The sequence below is a fragment of the Thermochaetoides thermophila genome (assembly GCF_000221225.1).
Source record: "Thermochaetoides thermophila DSM 1495 unplaced genomic scaffold scf7180000011816, whole genome shotgun sequence".
In the NCBI taxonomy this organism is placed as follows: domain Eukaryota; kingdom Fungi; phylum Ascomycota; class Sordariomycetes; order Sordariales; family Chaetomiaceae; genus Thermochaetoides; species Thermochaetoides thermophila.
Genome location: NW_006383032.1, coordinates 4061811 through 4087333, shown reverse-complemented (window position 1 = coordinate 4087333; position 25523 = coordinate 4061811). Strand labels below are relative to the sequence as shown.

The 25523-nt window shown below is 52.0% G+C and overlaps 7 protein-coding genes across 7 annotated transcripts; 2 read left to right on the top strand and 5 right to left on the bottom strand.

Moving 5' to 3' along the window:
* Positions 1-1611: 1611 nt before the first annotated feature.
* CTHT_0032050 (uncharacterized protein) lies at positions 1612-2484 on the bottom strand (the record flags this gene model as incomplete). The annotated part of the gene is made up of 2 exons (XM_006693583.1): positions 1612-1835; positions 2283-2484. The coding sequence occupies 2 exons, from the start codon at positions 2482-2484 to the stop codon at positions 1612-1614; spliced, it is 426 nt and encodes a 141-aa protein (XP_006693646.1).
* Positions 2485-6754: 4270 nt separating this feature from the next.
* On the bottom strand, positions 6755-9510 carry CTHT_0032040 (uncharacterized protein; the record flags this gene model as incomplete). Its single annotated transcript, XM_006693582.1, has 3 exons — positions 6755-6820; positions 6887-8620; positions 8770-9510. 3 exons carry the CDS (start codon positions 9508-9510, stop codon positions 6755-6757), a joined length of 2541 nt encoding a protein of 846 aa, XP_006693645.1.
* Positions 9511-10939: 1429 nt separating this feature from the next.
* CTHT_0032030 (uncharacterized protein) lies at positions 10940-11650 on the bottom strand (the record flags this gene model as incomplete). Its single annotated transcript, XM_006693581.1, has 2 exons — positions 10940-11356; positions 11549-11650. 2 exons carry the CDS (start codon positions 11648-11650, stop codon positions 10940-10942), a joined length of 519 nt encoding a protein of 172 aa, XP_006693644.1.
* A 2211-nt stretch (positions 11651-13861) lies between these two features.
* Positions 13862-15342, bottom strand: CTHT_0032020 (pyruvate dehydrogenase complex-like protein; the record flags this gene model as incomplete). Its single annotated transcript, XM_006693580.1, has 2 exons — positions 13862-14929; positions 15031-15342. 2 exons carry the CDS (start codon positions 15340-15342, stop codon positions 13862-13864), a joined length of 1380 nt encoding a protein of 459 aa, XP_006693643.1.
* Positions 15343-16663: 1321 nt separating this feature from the next.
* CTHT_0032010 (uncharacterized protein) lies at positions 16664-22302 on the top strand (the record flags this gene model as incomplete). Its single annotated transcript, XM_006693579.1, has 2 exons — positions 16664-17917; positions 17971-22302. 2 exons carry the CDS (start codon positions 16664-16666, stop codon positions 22300-22302), a joined length of 5586 nt encoding a protein of 1861 aa, XP_006693642.1.
* Positions 22303-22791: 489 nt separating this feature from the next.
* On the bottom strand, positions 22792-24004 carry CTHT_0032000 (uncharacterized protein; the record flags this gene model as incomplete). The annotated part of the gene is made up of 2 exons (XM_006693578.1): positions 22792-23822; positions 23884-24004. 2 exons carry the CDS (start codon positions 24002-24004, stop codon positions 22792-22794), a joined length of 1152 nt encoding a protein of 383 aa, XP_006693641.1.
* Positions 24005-24542: 538 nt separating this feature from the next.
* CTHT_0031990 (uncharacterized protein) lies at positions 24543-25483 on the top strand (the record flags this gene model as incomplete). Its single annotated transcript, XM_006693577.1, has 2 exons — positions 24543-24695; positions 24842-25483. The coding sequence occupies 2 exons, from the start codon at positions 24543-24545 to the stop codon at positions 25481-25483; spliced, it is 795 nt and encodes a 264-aa protein (XP_006693640.1).
* Between the last annotated feature and the right edge of the window lie 40 nt (positions 25484-25523).

The following is a 25523-nucleotide window of genomic DNA, read 5'->3' as shown; positions in this document are numbered from 1 at the left end:
CAATGAACGAGATGAGCGAAGATAGGCAGCTTAACAGCGCTGAAGTGCGGTAACGCCGAAACGGTTTGCCCAGAAGTGCATGGTGTGAGTGGAGAACCACAAATTTTGACTGAGCGTTGCCCTGGAAGGAGCTTCTGATTGCTGTAATGTCTTAACATCGAAGCTGCGCAAAAAACATAGAGTGGCACTCCTCTATGTGCCATTTTAGAAACAAACTGACGTAATAAAAATGATAGTACCTAACCCCCTAAACATGTCTCTACTCAGATATATGCCAGACAAGTATGTTGTACCTGATGCCAGAAACACCTGTTCCAGGTCCCTAATATGCATCATCTACTAGTCTTCATGATAATGATATCTTAACATTGATGGACCATATTAACCCTATCATGCAGAACAAACCGAGAATGGGACCTGCAAACGCCCATGGGTATCAATCATCACCCATCGCATAGCGCACCCAGAACGCAGTGACTTCCTTTAGCGCCACAGTGATCTTGAACAAGACATCACCCTTCCTGGACACCCCCAAAATCAAACTTGTTTTATCGCTGTTTGGCGCCATGCTCGCAGTCCGCTCTCCACCATCCAAAACGTCTTGGAAGTAAAATCTATCATCAAAAAGCTGCTATTGTCGCCGTAATGCAGCAGGCCCACTTTCTTCGTGCCTCGCTCTGGACTAGAAGTGCAGAAGTTGAAGCAGCAAACTCACCGCCACATTTGAGCCGGAGCTGATCTCGTAGGAACTTAGAATCGCTGGGAGAAGCGGGAAACCGGTGAGGGTTTCCAAGCCGAGTTTAAGCGGTAGAGCGGGTGTTCAGGCAACCCAATCCCGCAAAAGCTGCTGACATTCCACAGACGCTTGCAGCAGTTGGAGAAACCATGCTCTAGGAGCCTACAGAGTTCGCAAAGCTATTAGTGAGCAAAGGAGCTGTGTTGACGGAGTACCAATGTCAGGACTGGGAGCCACGAAGAGACCAATGATTAGAGGAAGTAGTGCATCCATCGTTTCGGGGAAGGTCATGCCTGCATGAAGACCAGCAGAATAGTTGATCTTGAGTAGTGTGGCAAGCAAAGAAATCAAACTTTGAGCGGTAGTAGAAAGATGGTCGATGGCAATAATATCCGGCCAGGGGTAGAGAAGGCAGAGATGAGTAAAGTGTTCTTCAAGAGATGGACGAAGAGAAGGAGCTGTGCCCCGTTCCAATGTCTATGGAGGGTGAAGCTCCCAGAATCCATGAGTATGAGTTGTAGGAATCTGGTTTGATGGTATATAGGCAAGCCATTGTGCAAAGTCAATAATTGGGTTTCCATATTCAACGTGATATTCAACGTGAAAACTTGCTAAGTGAGTACTATGCCGAGACTAAGATCATGCAGTTGCTGACAAACGTTTTGTAGGAGTGCTACGGAGTAAGTTTCGGGAGTTGTGACAGCGGCTGCAATTGAGACGGTGGCTCCTCCGGAAGATCTCGCTTGATCCTGGTTTAGGGTACGGTTGAGGTTGCACTAGGTTCTCTTGACATACAGATGGTATTGCTTGAACTTCGCTGGCTGATATCTCGAGATTTGGTGTTTTGGGAAAGTATTCCACAGGAGAAATCTGCATCACAGACCGTTCCTTGATGGGGTCATCTTCTCTTGGAGAGACTTCTCCAACTCAAGCTTGCCCAATTTGGGCTGCTCCAGCTGCTTTGATAGTTCGACAATCCGGTTCAACTTCTTCTTTAGACGATTCTGCAGCTTGGTAATGTTTATTTCCTTTTCGTCAACATTAACTGAGAGTTTCTCCCTATCTTTCATGCACTGTTCTCTGCTGTCAATGTCGAAACCTGATTTTCTGTTTCGTTATAGAGGGGGATATACTGTTGATTCTTTTCGTAACTTGAGTTGTTTCTTGTACTTGGGAGTTTTCTTGTACCTTGGTATTCTCAGTGTGTTCCAACGAATCCCGTCATCCTCCAACCTGAGGTTACTATGAAGCTGGCAGATATCCTCGCTTAGTGTGTTGACTAACCCCTCTGTGTTGTCACGCTTCTCCAAGAATGAGCTTTCGGCCTATAGGTCTACGTGTTTCGACTTCAAGAAGTTGTTATCTTTCAAGTGTTCATAACATTCACGTTTAGTAGTGCAAGCTCATCTTCCAATCTCTTCGATGCACATTCTGTCTTAGTAGTCGCAATCTTTGCCATATCAGGTTGTGAAGATTAGTTTTCTCTTCAATAAGACCATCGGATTCCTGCATTCATTCTCAAAGTCCACAGGGAGGTCAGCTTGACGGTTCTTCAGGATGCTGATGGTGAAACTATAAATTTCCATAATGTTCTTCATTAGTTTTATGATCTTCTCGGTGGCTGCTCCAATCAATCCGTGGGATGGGTGATGCAGATTGTCCGTGGCTTTCTCGATCTTCACAACTTCGGCGAATATCGCATCATAGTAGTGGTGGATAGAGGCGATTTCCCCATGTTTTGAGGCCATGGGTGTATGGGGACTTAAGGAACTGACGTATAATCGTAACTCTCGAGTACTGATGAATTTTGGAAGCCATTGGCTCTGCCACGGATTTGTATTCCCATTCCCAAAGCGGGCGAGTCCAAGGTCTGCTTTGATTCATAGTTGCCAAGGCGAGTGAGAACTTGTTGTAGCGCTGGTGAGGGTGGAACACCTTATGCTCTTGCAGAGGCGGCTGGTCATGAGAGAGCCAAGTGGAGTGATCGAAGTCTTGGAATGCTGGGCTCTCTCGGTGCTGCCACGTCGGTGGAGGGCCCCCGCGCCTGTTGACGGGGTCTGCAGAAGTCTCGGGATCAGACACGCCAATACATATTGTCAAGTGCCGAGCCACCACGCTCAAGCTCTTTTTCTGTGAAGCTCTCTCAGTGGTGGGGTGGTGTCCTCGAGAGAAGGCTGGAGGTGGAATTAAAGTTGGGGGCGCTCTAAGCAAACGAAGCTGCTCTCCACATGTGGACCTAGGCAATGACCCACTTAGGATTATTGACGAGGGGCAAGATTTTCAGTGTGCAACACCCACACTGTGGAGAAATCAAGCTGGCGGAGCACCGTCATCAAAACATCGCCATGCAAACGACTTATCTGACAATGAAACGAGGCCGAATGTGCTCTGCAGGTTGTTTTCGATAAACAAAAAGAGCATTATCACTCTCTACACAGTTCACCAGTCATTCAACAAGTGTCTTTTGCTGGTTCCTTGAGCGTATCGACCACCCAAAGCTGAAAAAGCCCAAATCTCCCGCTTCATGAGTAATTGAGAATTGAAAGGTCTCGGTGCTCCGGTTGGTCGGATGCTCAATGATCACTGCGTCAGATACGTTTCTCCATGATTGTATTGTTACACAGATATACTGACTGGCCAAGGTGACTAGTATTCTTCTATACCCTTGCTGGAAGCAGCACCATTGAGGAGGAATGCCTGGCAACCTGACAGCTAGGCTCTTGCTGTCATTGCTGTGATAGTTGTGGATTTTCAATGCAAAATGGCGCTGCCAGTGCACTGAGCTGGTTGGCGCTGAGTAATATTGTCCAACCTTTCTCGCTTAAGTGGTGAACCACAAAGTATGCCCAAAAACTAGGCACGTTGCAGATGTGATAGGCAACCGCTTCAGAAAGCCTCCTTAGACTTCGGTTCACTGCTCGGGCTTGCTATTGCGGTATAGACAAGGGCCGGCGTGGGTGTTGGTGTCGGCGGGGGCTTATGAAAGACAGTCGTGGTTACGCGTGGTAGCTGAACAGCGCCCTCGACTCTTCTGCCCAGCGTCCCAGACGGTCGACATATTGTGCTCCAATACGTACTCGGCGTTGCGACTTTGACGGTCGTATCAATCCTCTGGTTGGGGCAGAAATACATGTCTTTGTGGACGTGGAGGACGTCGCATCCGTTGCAGTTAACTTGTCGATATGCGATGGTTGTGGCAGGATAGATGGTTTCGGTTCCGTCCCAAGTGCAAGGATACCCGTACGTCTCGGACAACGTCGTCGTGCATCCTCTTGTCGGTAATGGCTGGAGAACAACGGTATCTGCTGGCGACTTTCCGGGCCAGAGATTAAGAGGCTCTCGACGCTGGTTGGCGTTCGCTGCATGGCCGTTTTCATCTCTCCGCGCTTCTGGTCCACCAACGGGTGAGCAAGATACCCGAGCGTAAACTGCGGATAGAAGGAATAATCTGAGGAGTTCCATCGCTGGGCAATCGGTGAGTGGGTGAACAATCCCATAACAAGATAAGTGATGTAGGATGCTGGAGTGATGTGAAATTCAGCTGCGTCGTGTCGAAGGCATCTGAGCCTTAAAAGGTCTTGCTGTGTCTTATATGGACCAAGCTTCCACCTGCCTTGAAGCCTCCTGGAACGGGTTAAACTTCCGGGTCAGCCGACCAGGAACTGGCGAAAGTCGAAAGAAGTGGTATCGAAGGAGCTATTAGACTGATCCGGGACGAGAGTTGCAATCGCCTATGCAACGCATTTCACTTGGGGGCAAAATTGTGTTGCCAGCGTGACGTCGGCCGTGCAGGTCTCCAGTGACATCCTTGGGTTTGTATCCATACCTAAGCAGAACAGGTATAGTGGAAAAAGATCGATGGTGTTGTCCGTGGGATACTAAAGCATCAAAGGCACTCTTGGGACTCTATGAGGTGAGATTTCGATATGACGGACAGCATCGGCTGCTTATCTGAAGCTACAACACTGCGCTTGGAGGGTTGTAAAGAGCGATTTGACGGGCCCAGAAAAGTAATGAGACAAATTTGGAAACAATGTCAGATGCCCGCGAAGGTTTTGAGCAAAAGACACTGGGTTTTTGCACCACTAAGTTTGAAAACCTAGAAGCATTCCAAACTCTCCTTGTCCCAGGCCGTTTCCCGTGTCTGGTATTGCCCAGACAGCCCAGGCCGGCTGTTCTGCGGTCATGCCGGTATACTGAGTGTGAAGCAATCATCCGGTATGTGGAAAGCTACGCAGCACGTAGGCATTGGAAACGTGAGATATACGAAAGGGGTAAATCAGCCAAGCTCTTTTGGGCAATGATTGGGTGGATAAAATAACGGGATGGTAGAGCTACACATTCCGCAATCCCAATTCTGCCATGTTAATCTGCCACGATTGAACCATGGTACTCCTCCACGCACTACCTCCCTCCATATGGAGACTACACGTTGTATCTGGCCATCATGACGCTGAGGTGGCTGCTTGAGAAACAAGCAAAGTTGAGTTCTAGGGATCCGCGACTGCAGAGAAACGCATCTTTTCGAGAATGGCACATAGGGTGATGAGTTTGAGTAAATGAAGGCTGTGACCTCAGAAACACAGTCGAGTAACTGAGGGGAGATGCACGATCAACCACATCGTCTAATTTGCGGCCCTGCCACCGTCCAGGTATCTGGTATTGACCAAAACAGAACGCGACCGGGCTGAAGGACTGAAACTTCGGCGTCCACGGGTTCGTGCAGAGCATCGGGCAGTAAAAGCAAAAACGACAGGGGCCAAGAAAGATTTGCGGGGTTCAGATACCAAAAATAGAAAAAGTGAGATTCCGGGAATGCCTACAGGACGGTTCTCACCGAAAAAGTTTGCGGAACATGCACCCCAGTTTCTCCTCCGGGCTTGGTGCCTTCCCCTTTGGAGACAAGCCAAGAAACATCCGAAGCTTGCGTTTTCGTCACGACCAGCTCTATGAACCATGACAGGGCCGCAGACACCAGGACCTTCCTCTATCATATCACGGAGATTTTTACACACTCTGCTCTTTGCACAACATCCAAATATGCAGCCATTATGGTTCTTGCGCCCTATGGAGTACCGTCAACCAGGTTTGCTCTCTCTCGAGTGGGTTCTCAGCTGGATAGGTACTTGAGCAGCGGTCTGGAGGGATGAGACTGTTACATCAAACCTGCTGATCGCTGCTACTCATTCCGATGTTTCCGTATGTGAGGGTGCGGCTCACCGAAAAGACGGGGCAACTAGCCCTGTTGTCTCACACATATTTGTGTAGCCTGATAGTCACGGAGCGAATGGGCGAGGCGTTTCCTGATGAGTTGGCTTTCTGACAACCAGGTTTGGGTGGACGCAGGCATCTGAGTCTTGGGACAAACTGCAGTTCTCATTGATCGTGCATCTGGGAGTATGGTGCTTTGCGCAAACATTTGTTGCTCAGGATACTCCGAGGAAATATTGAAAACACAACCCTGAAAAGTTCCCGCAAGGGAATAACTGTAGGATACGTTGAAGAGCAGGAAGATGGAGTTGTTTGGAAACTCATCCCTACGAGAGGAAACCTGAGCCCTCTGACCGCAAGTTTAACACTTAGCAAATGTTGAATGCACATAGCGTTCAATAACCTAGTTCATTGATCGATACAACTATCCACAGAGTATATCTCTGGAAAAGATCGTCGAAAATGTTGATAGTTTAAGAACGTAGCAATATGCGCTGAAGCAGTAAGAACAATGATATATCATGTTTGATGTATGGAAACATAGGGTATCTATTGCAATATAATTACCACAGGGACTCTACAACTATCCCTGTCACCCGGCCAACAGTTTGCAGGAACTAGCCCAGACAAAAGTGACCGGACTTTCCATGCACCCCTTGCTATGCCGACAAACGGGTATTTTGTTGGTAACAAGGGAACAAATCCCAACATCCGCACTAACTTCAGAGGAACAAAGAGAAAGCTGCCCCCAACATCACCGGAACTCGGAGCCAGCAGGTTGCGGAGGATCTTTCAAGATGTCACAACTTAGGTGCCAATAAAGAAGTCGGCATCATGTATGTCGAAGATCGAATGGAACCCACGAACGGCGCCCTGCAACCAGCGACTCTCAGCATACCGACCCAAAGGAGTTAGGTAGCTCGAAACGAACACACTTACCGACTTCGATGATGCAAACCATCCAGTCCCCAAAGCAGACCATCCACCTGAGTTCGGTCCATCCAGCAATGACGGCGCACCATTCGAAGGAGGTATGACCCCGATACTGGCAGCTACATCCTTCAAGAGGTGCCAACACCGGTTCAACTCTTCGCTGACGGCGCCGAAGACTTGACGTTCGACTTCGACATCCGAGACCCCCCGTTGCAATGCCTGTATTTGAACCAGCAGCGCAGTGTACAGGAGATGGGCCTTAATGTTCGTCTCTCCATTCCGAATCCGTCGTTGTGTCCAGCCAATGGAATACTTGACAGCCTCGAGCAAGTCGTGACGAGGGGCAGCCCCGCTACCGATGCCGATACCCACAGATGAGTTGACATCTGACTCGTTGCCAGCACCAAGTCGTTCAGGTTGTTGGTGGTCAATACCCAGACTCTGCCGGAAGGGACGATCCTCCTGCACCTGCCACAAGAGTTCGAGACAGAGCGTTAAAACAGCCAATGTAGGGGCAGACCGGAAAGGTCCGTAGCCACACGTTGCTAATCGCGTAAAGTCATCTGTAGGACTGGCGGTTCCTGAGTCTCCCGCAGGAGACCCTGTGGCGATTGCACGGTAGAGTTTGAGGGACGTCTCGACGCACATTTTACGGGAGAAGTAGTATGCGGAATCGTTGTGCGCCGACCATAACCAGGGGTGATTAAGAGCCAGGAAGAAGCGGTGCACCATATGCTCAGCCAGGCGAAGTTGGAATAATGATAGTCGTTTGGGGAGAATGCCCGCTGGATCGTAGAAGGGCTGGAAGGTAGCCTGGAGGGCTCGACATGCATTGGTCAATTCTGTGTTCCATTTCAATGTCGTTTGATATGTAGCAGACGAGTTGAAATGGTTCACATATTGCGCGATCGACAACCGAACAGGAAAGGATCGGAGGAGGGCGACCTGAACTGTACTGTGGGTGAACACGTTCGGGGGTTTCGGTGAGGGCGGGGGCTCGTCGTAGTCAAGGAGTTGTTCGTCATCGTAGTTAGACGGTGAACGGGTATCGAAATCGGATAATGTCAACAGCGGAGGAGCACCGGTATCTAAGCTGGATTGCAAAACAATCTCCAAAACAGTGGCCCAAAGTCGTCTTCTCAACTCGGCTTTGAGTGGAGACATCCTTGGAAGGTTGTCTGGGTCACGATGGAGGCCGAGGAACATCGCAGTTTGGAGCAAGGAACCAGCGCTTACCCAGGACAGATTGCCCCCTATCCCACAAGTTTCCTTGGCTAGGTGAAGGAGACACATAGTTTGAAGCGTAGTGATGCTGACCTTGGATTTATCTGAAGAAGTCGCTAGCCAGAACTTTGCCTCGTAAATCCACTGAGATGCCAAGTGCCGAAGACGGATGACATCGTCCTGAAAACAGGTCCCGATGGCCATGCACAGCTGCAACTGGACAACAAAGCTGGGACTGGCTGCTGGAGGGTTTTGCCAGTATTCCCGGTACTCTTGCCAGAATGTTGGGGCATGGAGGATCCTGTAGACACTTTCGAAGGTTCTGAAGTAGGCTTCAACCAAAGGCCGGGCAGTTGCCTGTGCTGGGATGGAGTGACCGAGCTGAAGAGGAGTTTTCGAAGGAACTCGTGTGGATGCAATTGCGCTGCTCAGCTCTCTGCACTTTTGTAGAAAGAAATAGGCGTCGCAAGATTTGTCCGACTCGATCCGATCTGCCACACTAACGAGTAGAGGAAACTGGCATAGAGTCAGTCAATCGTTCGTGGTATAATGACTGCTGTCGACGAGTGGCAATGATGTATGTCGGACAGCATTGTAAACATGCCACATGCCCCGAACAAACCCAACTTAAAACATTGAAGTCCAACACGGGTAGCATAACGTACGAATTTATCTCCATTACCCAAAAAGTTGGCCGCCTGCGGCTTACAAAAGGGTCCATCGTCGAGCGGTCCTGTAGTATGATGCAACGACCTCACAGATGGTAAGCCGTGATCTGGGCGTCCAAGAGCATCGGCAAGCTGTTGTTCCAGCTGCCGAACTCTCTCGGCAAGAGCAGCTGTGCTGCCAGAGATCGAGGCGCTATTTGGAGCTAGACCGAGGCCGTGAAGCTGTCCTAGAGGGCTTGGAGCCGACGATGGGTCTGGTGAGCGTCGCTGTAGCCCCGCGGGCTGACCTGTAGAGGAAGGATTCGACGTTGGAGGCGGAAGAGGCCCAGGGGCTTCCCTCACAGTAAAACTGGTGTTTACAGCCATGCGCTCGTCGGGGCCATTGGGAGAGTATTCGGGATGGGCGGCAGTTGGAGCAGGCGACAGCCTCCACAGGCGTGGTTTCGGGCGACGTGCCTCCTCATAGGTGCAATTGACGATCTTGGACTTCATACAGCTTGCGCAGGGTTCATTGCGATCGCATCGGATTTTGCGTGTCCTGCACTGTATGCACGACAGCGCCGGGCGATTGCGCCGCCGGGGTTCTGCGAGTTTGATGCCGCTACCACTGCCACCACCACTCCCACTACCGCTGCCGGCGCCGCCAGCACCGCCGCCGCCGCTGCTGCCGGTCGGTGTGGCTGCTGATGGCGACAGGGCCGGGGCAGCAGTAGCAGCAGCATCAGTGTCCGTGTCCATATCCACGTCCGCGTCCGTGACCGCGGCCGGGTCGAGGAAAGTCGACTTCCGGTGGAGCCCCGGAAGGGTGAAGGCGACAACGACAGGAAAGGCGCTCGGAGTTGGCGTTCAAGGAGCGAGGAAAGACGTCCGGAAAAGGGCAAGGCATGGACAGGATCCCCAGGTGCGACCGGAGAGAGGGAAGCAGGATAGAAGAAGAAAATAAAAATTAAGCAAGAGAAAAAAAAATCAGTGGCAGGTAGGCGGTAGGGGAAGGGAAGGGAAAGCAACAATAGCTGTCGGGCTACACAACGACAAGGATCGGACGATCGCGTCAGTCAGTGCCCAGATCGCCGGCAGCAACGATGAGATGCTCTGGCTGACGAGCCTTGAAGGGTCGGAAAGGCAATCTGTAGGTGAGCCAGGAGGCGGGCAAGCTGGCAGCCAGGTCAGGTAAAGGTTAGGTAAGGTGCCTTACGTGCCCTAGCTCTTCCAGGTTGTTCAATGGATGAAGATGTTGCCGGTCCGGTCCAGTCCTGGGAGAAGCAGTAAAGTTGAGGTAGGCCACTAGTAGGTGGTAGGTGGTAAGTTATGGGTGGTAGGTCGGCCGCAAGTGGGATGGATGGAGCGACAGCAGCACACCGAAACCCTGGACGGTAAGTGAACCACAGCAAATGGGCAACAGGCAAGATGAACAGGATGGATGGCAGTCCACGCAGCTCTTTCACACTCTTGTCGGGCAGAGCCCCAGTTCACTTCCTTGCATTGACGGGCACCCGACCCCCGCGGCTTTTCGTCATGGAGGATGGGGCGTGGACGACCAGCTATGGAGCATGGCGGGGGAGGGGGGGCATGGGGAGATGGAGCAAGCAGGACACGCAAAATACGCACGACGGTTAAACCGCACTGCGCCTACACCTCCAACGCAGCACGCAAAACGCACGGCGCCCACAACAGCAACATTGAATGGAGCATGAAAGCACGAAGGCTGAAGGACAGCCGAATAGGGACAACAGCCCAGGAACAACATCCAATCCGCAGCGTAGCCGTCGCGTAGCGTCCAGCCCATAATCCGCATGGGGAGTTGTCCAGAGCCCGCCGGCCACTGGACAGGCTATGCGGGCGCTGTTGCTATGTTCTGCTCTGGCGGGCTGCTCTGCTTGGAAGGCTGCACTTCAGATCGGCATTTCGGACGGGAATGCGGGGGCTGGGGCAGGCTGGGAAGCTAATCACCGACACTTTCCTCTTATGGGCTAATGTCGGACACAAAATCCCGGGATTGGCTAGAGTCGGTTGGACCGGGGAAATCGCAAGCCAGGCCCAGATTTATCCAGATCCGAGCAGTTCCATTGTGTGTCGTGCGTCGCAAGAGGCGCGAGTCCTCCGTTGACGCTGGCATCATCGCCAGAAAATAAAATGCCACTTCATCTGTCTTAAGATATTTTCCCCGTTACTGAACACGCGGCTGCGCGCTCGCCCGAGTCTCTGCCTGCCCGATGCCAGCTTTGGGAGTCAGGAAGCTGTTGCGCGCCGATGACCTGTGATTGAGACTGCGGAAACTCCCGCCATATGATGGCGACATCTCGCCGGCAACAGACAGAAAACGGCGTCGGCGTTCGGGAGCATGTGCCAAGACTACCCTGGGCTGGCATGGGATGAGGGCCACCATTATCTCCGCTGCCGGCCGGCTGGGTGAAACGGAACAGAGCCCCGAGCCGAAAAGGCAGGGTGTCCGCTGTTTGGGCGAGCCCTGTCCAGAAGCACGTGCATCATCATGTTCATCCTCCTCCCATCCATGCGACAAGCGACGAGCTGCGGCCGAGATACCCAGTTCATCAATGCCACCGATGCCCGAGCAGATCGCAGACTTCAAAGCCGAGGTTTCCTGTCATCTTCCACGGCGAATTGACGGTGTCATCCGTCTTTAGGTGATGCTGCTCACCACAGGGAGGGGCATAGGAAACATTTAATCACTATTAAAAGCATCGTCCTTCCGAAGTTTCCCCAACCTCTACCTTTGGATGTGCAAAGCTTGCCAGGTACACTGCCAACCTCGTACCATAAAGCCGTTCATCATTGAACCAGGATCGGACTCGGTGTTCCGCTCCTTCAGATCCTCCACATTGTCCATTGTCTTTCCCTTCCACAGTCGAGGTGCCATTGTGAGTGTGGGCCGGTAGGCTTGGCGCATACCCTGTGAAACCACGATGCCAGTCAGCACTTTTCGGACCACTGCAACTCCCCAGAGATAAGATTCTCATTGTCCCTCCCTCCGCCCAAGTTTTAAATGCTGTGAATGGCCAAAATCCCTCGAGCGCATCTCTGGACTCTTTAAAACATTCCGATGGATCCTGGACTGTAGGGCCTGCAGCTAGTCGATGTAGGTACCTAGACCCTAGGGCCGAGCGAGGCGGGCAGGTGTTCGTCATTCGCCTTCAGCAACTTCCCCACCTGGAGATTCCCGGACAAAGGGTTGCTCACAGTCCTGAGAATTTGGCTGCCAAACGCTGCAGAAGAATTGGTACGTATGCTATAATCTGTGCTAGCCACATGGCAAAGTGTAGTGAACCTTAGACTTTAGGCGACAGCGGGACATTGAATAATCAGATCTTAGGAGCCGATGGTCAACACACGACGGCCGACATATAATCCACAATTCGAGGTTTCGGCCAGCGTTGTCTCCCTTTGGCCACCCCTCTGCTTCGTCGGGATAGCGAGAGCCGAGCTCTCCACACAATGAACAGTCCCGGCTCTCTCTGATCCTGTTGATATTCCGTTTGTCCAAACAGCCTATGTTGCGTAGCGACATGTAGCTGGCAGCAGTACTGCGTTACATGTTCGTCGCCAACGAAAACCCAGCCAACCTCCCCAGCGGTCTGCGGCCTTTGATAGAGCGAGCGACAGGAGCCGGGAGTGTCGGAGATAAAATGCTGTAAAAAGTTCCCACTGTGTGTTGTGTTCCGCGCCACGATTTCCCCACCGATTGTCCGCCCTTTTTGTTCCAGAGGATGGGCGAATCTCAGTCTGTGCCGTGTCTTGCGGCGTGCCCCGAACGTCCATTCAACCATTGAATGGCTGCTCTTTCCCCATAGTAACTTTCAAATGGCAAAGGAGAAAGGGAACCAGTCGATCTGGATCTAGATTTCGGTAACAACATGTGCCGCGGACCTGACTTGTCATGGCAAAGAGGCAGAGTTCAACACAAAATTACGCAGTCAACGGTGTGTGACAAAAGCAACTTGTCATCTATACGAGCTTGCCATAGGATAAGTCTCTCATCACCAATCCATCACGCTGCTCACAAGGCCAGGGAGGACAAACTGGCAAAGAGCAATGGATAAAATGTATCGAGCGAAATTTTCTCTACTTCCCGACGGAGCAGCAAATGCTGCCAGAAGTAGAGGGTAAGTGCAAGAATTGATCTATCCTCCAGTTTCCCCTCCAGACAGCCATGGTGTAAGACTTTATCCAGAGTGAATATGAAGGAAGGTTTATGAATGATTGGTGAAAAAAAGAAGTTGAAATTTTCGGCTTCGAGTGGGCTTTTTGTATCGTACGAGGTGGGGCAGATATTAGCCATCAGCCAATCAGTACTACGAAATCATTCGACGAGGGGTCAATGCCTCGACATCTCAACAATGTGTCACCGCCCGTGAGCGATACATGTTTAGGCAAAGAGTGAAAATGTCACAACATATAAGGTAGAAATTTCTTGTGGAGATATTATGGCTGTATAACCTACAACTAGGATGATAGGTGAAACGATTACATTTAAAAATCGAGACTCGGAACTCAATAGTGTGGGCATCTGGGTTGCTGAGACGCTCGCATAGGTACCATGCCGTTGTTGAGGTTGAGTCTGAGTTGGTAAATTATATCAAAGACTGCGTTGTCAACAAAAAGATTCATCATCCCCAAAGACATGCGATTGAGTGTGTGCCACACTAAACTTGTCTCAGTGTTTGCATAAAAGCTCGCATAGAACTTTGACCATCGCCCAGCTCGCAAAACCAGATATGGCCTAAACTCCATGCTCGATTAAACAACCCAGGACGCGATTAATGTGGTCAATGTACAGATGATCATGAAAAGACAAAAGAAATCAGGAGCCATGAACTTGAAACGGCCGGTCGAGGATCTCCACGTTGCGAATAGGATGCGATTTAAGTCGCCGAGGCCCTTGTGGTGGCGGCACCTGACCAGCAAGCACTGAAGTATCTCCCAATCTGGCCACCTCATATGATGGAACACGGCTCCTTATATCGTCACCAGAGTTCCCGTAATCCTCTATAAACCACCCATGCCGTTCCCTTAAATCACTCTAAACCGGAATCCTGATTCCTCAAACCATACCCCCTGTTTAGAGAACCTTTCAGAGAAGCAACTCAAGAGGGTTCTCGACAACCTTCTTGAGTTCCCGCATCCACTCAGCACCGACAGCACCATCGACAACCTTGTGATCGAAGCTGGCAGTGACAACGATCTGATCATCCCACTCAACGCCGGTGGTGCCATCCTCGTTCTCAACCGGGACAGCGACCTTCTTAGTAGTGCCAACAGCCAGGATGGCGGCCTGAGGAGGGTTGATAATAGCAGTGAAACGCTCGACAGCCGGGTTCATGCCCATGTTGGAGATGCTGATCGTGCCACCCTGGTAATCTTCGGGCTTGAGCTTGCCATCACGTGCCTTCTTAGCGAGCTCCTTGACGGTCGCCGAGATGGTTTCTAGGCCCTTAGCCTCGACGCCCTTGACAATAGGGGTGATAAGACCAGTGGGAGTAGCAACGGCGACGGAGACGTCAACAGTATCGAACTGACGAATCACGCCGTCGCGCCACGAGCTGTTGACAGCCGGGACCCTCTTGCAAGCCACAGCAATAGCTTTGATGAGGAAGTCGTTGACGGAGAGCTTGTACCGACCCTCAGCAGAACTGTTCAGGGCCTGGCGGAGCTTCAGAAGCTTAGAGACAGAAAGCTCAGAAGTGACAAAGAAGTGGGGGTTCTCCGAGACGGACTCCTTGAGGCGGGTAGCGATAGTCTTGCGCATGTTGCTGATAGGAATGTCCTGGTAAGCAGCACCGGGAGCGGCAGCAGCAGCGGCCGGGGCCGAAGCGGCCTTCTTGACATCCTCCTCGGTGATCTTGCCGCCAGGGCCAGTGCCCTTGAGGGCCTTCAGGGGCACATCAAGCTCATGGGCAAGCTTCTTGGCGGCAAAGGAAACATTGGGCTCGCGATCGAGAGCAGGCTCGAGCTTGCCAGTAGAGGTGGTTTCTTCGGGCTCAGGAGCGGAGGTCGAGGCCGGCGTAGGGGCAGTCTCAGCCTTGGCCAGCTCCTCCTTCGCCGGCGCGGCGGGGGCGGCAGCATCACCGCCAGCGTCTTCAAGGGTGAAATTCTGGAAAGCATTGATATCGGTGCCCTCCTCGACCAGGACGGCAATCGGCTATTGGTGGGGGCAGGATGTTAGCTGTCAAAACAGCTGCCAAAAGCATGGGTGGGTTCCGTGCAGAACGTGGTGGGGAAGCATCAACAGGGCAAACTTACACTGCCAACGGCGACGTCCTTCTCGCCAGTTTCCTTCAAAATCTTCGCGAGAACACCCTCCTCCTGGAACTCGAAGTCCATCTGGGCCTTGTCGGTCTCGATCTCGACCAACACCTCACCCGGGGTAATCGCATCGCCGGGTTTCTTTTGCCAAGCACCAATGTTGCCCGACGTCATGGTCGGGGACAGGGCGGGCATCTTAACGATAGTGTGCGGAGGGTACGAAGCATACCACCTTGTTAGGCTGGGCGCTGCGGCACGCGCAAGTCTGACATGCTGAAGGGCTTGCCTTCGAAGTACTTGGGCCAGCATCTTGTGTGTGTGGTGTGAAATAGTGCCGAAGGCAGGATGCGTGGGGAAAGGGTTGAGGGAGCTTAGAGAAGGCGCAAAAAGAAAACAAAACCCAATGCGCAAGCACTGAGAATAGGTAACTGGTCAAAAAGAAGCCGCAGCGGCTCGGAGAGGGATTGAAAATGAATGGACCGAAGAGGATGGAGGAGGGGAAAACGGTGGGAGCCGGGAATCGGAGACTGATAATGGTGATGATTGCAGGTTGGGGGGACCAGTTTTTTTACGTGGGATGCAAGTCGTTGGGAAGCTTAGCTTCCGTCCATTCACCAAAATTCTGGACAGACCAAGTTGGGATGGTCCGCACGCCAATCAGGAAGCGGTTCTTGGCGCTGCAGGACAGCGACCCGCCGCTGGTACTGGCCACCAAACAAGCCACAGCCAAGACCCTATTTTGACAGCTTGCCCATCGGAGATAGTGTCGTCGTGGTAGCTCTTTTTGTACGGTTTGAACTCGTACAACTCGGCTCTCACACTTGCAGAGCATACTTGTGGACACTGAAGAAGTCGATCTTGTGCCAAATTGCTGACATACGCTGTCGTTGTCACCCTACAAAGACATGGAAGTTTGCCCAACCTCTTCGAGATACCAGCCCCACTCATCAGCCACAGGACCCTGAGGGTTTGCGGCTGGAATGGACATTGTGATATATAAGGTCGAGCTGAACACAGTGATGCTTTCTGGAGCCCGTGCAGCAGTTCCCAGGGATGCTGGCCACGGTGGGTGACAGGTGGAGTCTTTGCCGGGCAGCTGTCGGCGCCGCGTTACCTCGGGCGCAGCCAGGGGCCAGGCTCCACAGTCGACTCCGTGAAGCCAGAGGTTTTGCTGTCATCTCCATCGAAGCAAGACCCGAGACGACGGCAGGGCGCCAACTCGACGTGCACTAGCAGGCCATCGTGAACGCTATCCCAACTGTTGACTACAAGTCCTTGCTTTTTTGAAAAATTCGGAACTTCTTCTGCATTGCATGCGCACTTGCACGGCCTGATTCTGGATATTTGCAAACCCCGTTTTGCCCGCAACTGCATGCAACTGTTTGCGACGACCTGCCGCACCCGCATAAGCCATAAGTCGTCAGGAGAAACAGACTGGTCGATTTGGACTGCGCCATCATCAGACGAAGGACACGACAGTAAAGAGACAATATATCGCAATCGATAACTCCCCGCGACCCCGTGACCCCTGGAAGCATCCCGATCGACCGTCCTGGAAGGTCCCTTGATGCGCTGACCGGCTCCTGCGAATGGCACTCTGCCCCTAGAACCGACCCTTAGCCGGTGCGCCATGAGCTCCCTTAAATTTGTGGTGTCCTCACTGGACATCATTGCCGCACATGCCGGCCGGAACAAACAGCTGGCCGAGCTGGCCGAGAAGGCCCTCTCCGCGATCAAGGAGAACGACCAGCAGCTCCCCGATCCCGAGATCCTATTCGCGCCGCTCCAGCTGGCCACTAAAGCCGGCACTATTCCGCTGACTACAACCGCACTCGACTGTATTGGCAAGCTCATATCATACTCCTACTTCTCTGCCCCAGCGTCCTCTGCTCTGAGTCAAGACGGCGCCGAACAAACCCCTCTCATTGAGCGCGCCATTGACACCATCTGCGACTGCTTTCAGGGCGAGACAACCCTGGTGGAGATCCAGCTGCAGATCGTCAAGTCGCTCCTTGCAGCAGTGCTCAATGACAAGATCATTGTGCACGGCGCCGGCCTTTTGAAGGCAGTTCGCCAAGTTTACAATATCTTTCTGCTGTCTCGGAACACTGCAAACCAGCAAGTGGCACAAGGGACACTTACCCAGATGGTGGGCACCGTATTCGAGCGGGTCAAGACACGCTTGCACATGAAGGAGGCTCGTGCTTCATTAGGAAGACTGAAGCAGAGCCGCAGCAGTCTGGCGGTTGATCGCACCGAAGACCAGGATTCACAAGCCGAGAAGCTGGACAGTGAAGAGGGAACCGAGGGCACAGGACAAGCTGCCCAGACTGACGGTGCCGAAGATGAAGGCGGGAAACTGACACTCAAAGATCTTGAACACCGCAAGAGCTTCGACGACTCGCACATGGGCGATGGGCCCACCATGGTTTCACAAGTCAAGCCCATTAGGCCATCCGGGCGATCTGTCTCTGAGCAGAGCCTCAGTGAAAGTTCTCCGGAAGAGTCGTCAGAAGCTTTGGATGCCGAAGACGAGGCCTACATCCGGGATGCTTACCTGGTGTTCCGTTCTTTCTGCAACCTCTCTACAAAGGTTCTGACACCGGATCAACTCTATGACCTTCGTGGCCAGGCCATGCGCTCCAAGCTTATCTCACTCCATATCATACACACCCTGCTTAACAACCACATCATTGTTTTCACGTCGCCCCTCTGCACGATCAGGAATACCAAAAATGGACAGTCCACACACTTTTTGCAGGCCATCAAGTATTATCTCTGCCTCAGCATCATTCGCAACGGTGCCAGCTCGGTAGACCGGGTGTTCGAAATTTGCTGCGAAATTTTCTGGCTGATGCTGAAGTACATGAGAGCGCCATTCAAGGTCAGTTTGTGCGAAAAAAATTGGGGCCTTCACTTGCTGACACATGATCGCAGAATGAAATTGCCGTATTCCTCAATGAAATCTACTTGGCCCTCCTAGCCCGGAAGAACGCACCCTTGTCCCAAAAGCTCACTTTCGTGGGCATTCTCAAAAGGTTATGCGAAGATCCGCGGGCTTTGGTCGAGTTATACCTTAATTATGACTGTGACAGGAACGTGGACAATATTTTCCAGACGATTGTCGAGGATCTATCTCGTTTTGCGACAGCTACCATCCCTGTCACTCCAGCCCAAGAGTTGCAATATCAGGAGCACCACCCGAAAGCAATTGCAGCCGGCGAGTGGCAGATCAAGACGGTTCTTCCGCCGCCGCTTTCGGTTGCTCTAATTGCCACTCATCACGATGCGGATGGAGAAATCCCCAAGGAGTACATTATGAAGCGTGTGGCCCTTGATGCTCTTGTGGATACGTTGCGGTCTCTCCTTCATTGGTCGCAGCCTGGGAGGCCAGAAGCCAACGGAGCCATCGTTAATTCTGATCGGAGAGCCTCGAGTGATGATGCTAGATACTCGATTGACCCCTCTCTTAGCGAGGCTGCCTCGCGCATGGAAACGCCACTTGCACCGTCAACCCCGGTCATTGACGATGACCCCGATCAACTTGAGAAAGAGAAAGCAAGGAAAACGGCTTTGGCTAATGCGATTAAAGCCTTCAACTTCAAGCCTAAGCATGGTATTAAGCAGTTGATCAAGGAAGGGTTTATCCCTAGTGACAAGCCTGAGGACATCGCTCGCTTCCTTTTGCACGAAGAACGATTGGACAAGGCTCAGATTGGCGAGTACTTGGGTGAAGGCGACCAGAAAAATGTCGAGATCATGCATGCCTTTGTGGACATGATGGACTTCAGCAAGAAGCGTTTTGTCGATGCTCTGCGTGAGTTCCTGCAGGCATTCCGTCTACCGGGCGAGGCACAAAAAATCGATCGCTTCATGCTCAAGTTCGCCAATCGCTATATTACCAACAATCCAAATGCATTTGCTAATGCAGATACGCCCTATGTCCTCGCTTATTCTGTCATTATGCTCAATACCGATCTGCACAGCCCTCAAGTTCAGAAACGGATGACGAAAGAGGACTTCATCAAAAATAACCGGGGCATTAACGACAATGCTGATCTGCCCGATGAGTACTTGATCAGTATATATGAAGACATCCAAAACAACGAGATTGTTCTCAAGAGCGAACGACAAGCGGCAGCAGCTGCTGGCACTCTCCCCCAGACTACAGGCCTTGCTGCTGGGCTTGGCCAGGCCTTGTCCAATGTCGGGCGTGATCTGCAAAGAGAAGCATACGTTCAACAGTCCGAAGAGATTTCCATGCGTTCCGAACAGCTCTTCAGGGACCTGTATCGCAGCCAGAGGAAGAGCGCTGCAAAAGGAATTGTCAAGTTCATCCCAGCAACCTCGTTCAAGCATGTTGGCTCTATGTTCGATGTTACTTGGATGTCTTTCTTTTCGACTCTGTCTAGCCTGACACAGAATACGCATAATCTTGAGATCAACAAGCTTTGTTTTGAAGGCATGAAGCTGGGCACTAAGATTGCCTGCCTCTTTGACCTTTCCACTCCTCGAGAGGCCTTCATCTCTGCCCTCAAGAACACCGCCAACCTCAACAACCCGAGAGAAATGCAAGCGAAGAATGTTGAGGCTCTGAAGGTAATACTTGATCTGGCTCAAACTGAAGGCAACTACCTAAAGGAGTCCTGGAAGGACGTTCTCCTGTGCATCAGCCAACTTGATCGTCTCCAGCTAATTTCCGGTGGTGTGGACGAAAGCGTTGTTCCTGATGTCTCCAAGGCTCGATTCATGCCTCCGCCCCAACGGACAGAGACAACTGATCGTCGAAAGTCGACGTCTTCTGTTCGCAAGGGCCGTCCACGTGCCCATACTGGCCCGCAAGGTGTCTCACTGGAGATCGCCCTTGAGAGTCGCTCGGACGAAGTTATCAAGAGCGTCGATCGGATCTTTACCAACACAGCCAATCTGTCGAGAGAAGCCATCATTCACTTTGCCCGGGCTTTGACTGAAGTCAGCTGGGATGAGATCAAAGTCTCGGGATCGAATGATTCGCCTCGTACCTACAGCCTGCAGAAGATCGTCGAGATCAGCTACTACAATATGTCTCGTGTTCGTTTCGAGTGGAGTCACATTTGGGATGTCCTTGGTGAGCACTTCAATCGCGTAGGCTGCCACGCCAACACAGCCATCGTCTTCTTCGCTCTCGACTCACTACGCCAGCTCTCCATGAGATTCCTGGAGATTGAAGAGCTGGCAGGCTTCAAGTTCCAAAAGGATTTTTTAAAGCCATTCGAGCATGTCATGTCTAACTCGACTAATGTTGCGGTCAAGGATATGATTCTTCGCTGCCTTATTCAAATGATCCAGGCCCGAGGCGAGAACATCCGCTCAGGCTGGAGGACCATCTTTGGCGTCTTCACCGTGGCTGCCCGGGAGCCATATGAGAGCATCGTCAACTTGGCCTACGAGAACGTGCTCCAGGTTTATCGGAGTAGGTTTGGTGTTGTTATCTCGCAAGGCGCCTTCACCGATTTGATTGTCTGCCTTACTGAATTCTCCAAGAACATGCGTTTCCAGAAGAAGAGCCTGCAGGCTATGGAGACTCTTAAATCCATCATTCCGACGATGCTAAAGACTCCTGAATGCCCTCTATCTCAGAAAGCACCGGGTACTTCCAGTCAAGGCGAGACGAACTTGAAGTCCCCTTCACAGCAGTCTCGTACTTCTGTGGAAGAGGGATTCTGGTTTCCAGTACTCTTCGCCTTCCATGACGTACTCATGACTGGCGAAGACCTCGAGGTGCGGTCTAACGCCCTCAACTACTTCTTCGAGACCTTGTTAAGGTATGGTGGAGACTGGCCGTCAGAATTTTGGGACATTCTATGGAGGCAGCAGCTCTACCCTATCTTCATGGTCTTACGGTCCAGGCCGGAAATGACCAATGCTATGAACCACGAGGAGCTTTCGGTCTGGCTCTCCACAACCATGATTCAGGCCCTTCGCAACATGATTACCCTCTTCACACATTATTTTGATGCCTTAGAATACATGCTTGATCGGTTTCTCGAACTTCTCGCTCTTTGTATCTTGCAGGAGAATGACACCATTGCAAGGATAGGTAGCAATTGCTTGCAACAGCTTATCCTGCAAAATGTCTACAAATTCACACCGGAACATTGGTCAAAAATTGTCGGCGCTTTCTGCGAGTTGTTCGAGAGGACAACGGCATACCAGCTCTTCACGGCCACAACTATCAACTCCACGGCCTCTCTTGCTCCTCCGTCCAGTGGTCTCGAGCTCGGTGGTCCTCTTAGCCCGACCACAGAGGCCACTTTGCCCGTTGATCAGAAGTCACTGAAGATCAATGGAGCCGAATTAGGGGACTCTGCGTCACCCGAAAGCAATGCTGCTGACAGTGAAGCTAGCCAAAACAGTCAAAGCATATCTGCGACAACTCCTTCGTCCTCCACATCACAAAGCCAGTATACCCCACAACCCCAGCTGGAAGAGTTCAAACCAAACAACCCATTGCAGCAGCAGCCTGTTGTCGTCACTGCTGCTCGTCGTCGGTTCTTCAACCGCATCATCAGCCGCTGTGTCTTGCAGCTACTCATGATCGAAACGGTCAACGAGCTCTTCAGCAACGACTCCGTCTACACCCAAATCCCTTCCTCCGAACTCCTCCGCCTCATGGCCCTGCTCAAGAAGTCTTTCCTCTTTGCCAAACGCTTCAACGCCGATAAGGACCTGCGCATGCGTCTCTGGCGCGAAGGGTTCATGAAGCAGCCGCCCAACCTGCTCAAGCAGGAGTCAGGCAGCGCAGCCACCTACGTCTCCATCCTGTTTCGAATGTTCGCCGACACCTCTCCCGAGCGGCAGGAGAGCAAGGCTGATGTGGAGGCTGCGCTGGTTCCGCTGTGCCAGGACATCATCCGGGGTTATCTTGCGCTCGACGAGGAAAGCCAGCACAGGAACATTATGGCCTGGCGCCCCGTCGTCGTGGATGTGCTCGAGGGGTATGCCGCGTTCCCACGCGAGGCGTTCTCTTCCCATATTAATAACTTCTACCCGCTCTGTGTGGAGTTGTTGAATAAGGACCTGGGGTTGGAGCTGCGCACGGCGTTATTGCTTGTCCTCAGGCGGGTTGGCGAGGTCGGGCTGGGTATCGAAAGCATGGGCGCTGCTACTGCTGAGCAACAGAGGAAGAGGGCCGGGAGCGTGCTCTCTATCCATCATGGGCCACGGCCGTCGCCGAGCATGGAGAGCATCGGTGATGACCCGTCAAGTCGGGTTATGGGTAAGGCTTGAAGCAATGACGGGCTTTAGAATCCCTAAACTTGGAGAGAGGCCTGTTGTGTAGAACACGACGGGGCTGTCCTAGTTTCTTCGATATTGTATAGACAGGAGAGCGGCGAACAGTTGAGCTTGGACATGAGAATTGCCATGTAGTCTACCCTCTGTTCTGTTGTAGTATTGTTTCTTGGGGAGAGGTCGCTTATGCATCCCCTGCAGGGCCACAAGCTGTGGGTCGGTGGGCATCAAAAGGGGTTATACACTTTTGCTTTTCGATTCTTTGACTTTCTAGCTAAGCAGACATCAGCCAAATGTAATACCAAATGGCCTTCAAAGAGTTCTACATTGCAGCTACACTTGCGCTTATGAGGTGTTGTCTCTGACCCACCAAAATTCTTACGACATTTGAATTGTCATCATATCTGCGTGTATATCACGGTGCCTAACATGTACCTGATAATGGCTTTTTTTTAGGATGCCTTACCGTGTCGCACCTTTTCGCGTCTACCGTATGGCTAATCTCACTGTCTCCCCCGGCATGATCTCCTCAATCCACTTCTTCAGATCCTCTGCCTCCTCGTCCACGGTTCTATCCGGCAAGCTCAGGAGTGCCTTTTTGAGCATCTCATCTCCAGCCGTCGCTTCGCGCAAGATTGATCGCATGACCTCAACTTTGAGCGGTGTGTGCTCGGTTACTCGCAATAGGCTAACCAGCGCCTCGAAAAAATCGATCAAATTGAGATGCATTAACTGGTCAGACCTCTGAACCATGCAGAGGGCGGCAAACTGTAGCAGACCGTCTCCTGGACGAGGGTTTCGGACGGGAGGAACTGGGGTCATTGAATCGCCGTTTTGTTGGTTTCCATTTGTGAGATGAACTGGTGTAGGAGGGGTGATGTGAGAGTGGCTGACGGCACGGAAATCAAGTGCCGCTAGGCGGGGCAGAAGGCGTAAGAGTCTCCCTTGTGCCAGAGAGAGCTGCCGCGGATGAGCTGTTTCTGGATGGCGGCCGGAGCAGAGCTCGAGGATGTATGTGTAGATTTCTTTGTCTTGGAATAACAGTTTCCACAAACTGCCATTACCAGGAGCCTTTCTTCTGGAGATGATCGGAGGGGAGTTCTCCCCTGGTGCAGTTGGCGGTGGTGGAGGGGGAGGAGGAAGCGGGCAGTCGACATCAAGGAGATCGCCAAGGACTTTGTTTGCCCCCTGGCCAACTTCTACCCGAGGAGAGGATAGCCACCGGTGAATGAGAGCCTTGACTAGAGGGACGTATGCACTGAGCATAGTAACCTCTTGTGGGCTGGCTGAGGCTTTCTGGAGGATAGCTAATGCCAGCACGTTGGCAGGCGAGGATGGAGACTCAAGAGCTTGGATCAGGTCATCGGGACTAGCCATCTGCATAACCTGGACAAAGGATACTGGACGGATGAGCTTCCCAGTTATGTTAGTGATAATGGTCAACTCGCGGGTGTAGGTCTTGAGGATTGTGGTAAGACGCGGAAGGAACCGAGGGATCAACGGAGGGATGTTGGCCTCTGTGCAAGACGATGTCAGTGACAATTACGAGACGGTTCAAGTGCACACTGCTTCGCCTACCTGTTAATTGAAGCTCAATGTCATCAAATAGTTTGGCATTGAGCTCCAATGTTGGATCTTGAATCAGGTCATCAAGGTGCCTGTCGAACTCATCAAGCCCGCGAACTGGAACACTGTCCATTTTCGCTCGTTCTGAGTTAGAGTTGTTGGATTGTCTTTTCAAAGGAGGTTGCTCCGGGGTAGAAAAGGTATTTTATATCCAGAGGCTGGAGGAGGAATCTAGAAAGGAGAGTCTCGACTCCAAGGTAGAAGCTGGCGTCACTCGAAGCAGTTCGTTCCATGGATCTGCAGCGGATGGGTGTTGCAGCAACAAAGCCGGAGGTGGGGCAGCAGGATGTCTAGAATGGTGATGGAACGTCAAGGGACCGATAAGCCGTTAATGTGGGTCTGATACATCTTATCGTAATGGAGAGCTTGTATCTTGGCATGCGCAAGACAGCGGCGCCTCGCTGGAATTTTTGGCTGTAACTGAATGGTTCCCAGTCCACCTGAATCTTGACCGAGTGTCTGTCTACCGTTTGACTCGGTTTTACCACCGCCGACCGCCATCTTTTCGCTCAGTTGCGCTCTAATTGCCGCGATTATTTACGATCCATCACTATCCACACTAAGACGTATGAGGTGACACCTCCGGAGTATTTGGACACATTTGCATCGCCATGTCTGGCCGAGGCGGTAGAGGAGGTCGCGGCGGCCGTGGTGGTCGCGGAGGACCGATGATGAATGGGCGAAGAAGTGTCGCCCAGAATAGCGTGCCGTGGACTATGGATTCAGATATCGTTCTGGATGGCAAGCCTTCAGAACAGTTTCCAGTGAGTTCGATGAATCGCCGTCTCGGGTTCTTGTTGAGCGACTCTGCTAATACTTTGGTTCTTCAGCCTTATGATGTTCCCAAAGCCCCCCTCTTACAAAAAAGGAGGAAAAGATAGTCTCATATTTTCTACTCTTCCGCGAACAGTGCCAAGATAGCCCTCTCTACACACAAGCACGCTCCTATAATGACTCTGGTCCTCGCCGCGTGTATGGCCAGGAACAGATCAACAAACGTTATGGCACAGTATCCAGAGCCACCATTGATCCCTTCACCGCCGTGCCGCAATACTCAGACCGGTTCCAAAAAGTCCCACGAACCTTGCCTGACCTTGGCTCTCGTCCGTTCGCTAAAGAATTCTTCCCGCCCGAACTCCACGCAACGCTGGACGGCGAGGATGACGGCGCCCCAGCGAGCAAGAAGCGGAGGACAGGACCCAAAACATTGGGATTATCCAACATCACCTCATATAGGACAGCAGAAGAAGTCTTCATGCTGGAAGCACAGACTGGCGTTGCAGGTGGCGGTGCGAGCCTGGACAAGGCCCTCCAGCTCCTCAACACGCTCGAGAAGCGCGGTGACGAGGGCGAGGAGGAATTCCTGTCTGGAGAGGATGATGACGACTGGGTCAAGAACAATGGGGACGATGAGGAAGAGGGTGACGCCGAGGAGGATGATCAGTATGAAGATGAATCCGGCGACGATTACAACGCAGAGCAGTACTTCGATGGGAACCAGGATGACGATGATTACGATGACGGCGGCGACGACGGGGGTGATTACTTCTAGTTCTAAATGTCAGACAGGATTCAGGCGAACCGGGTGTATA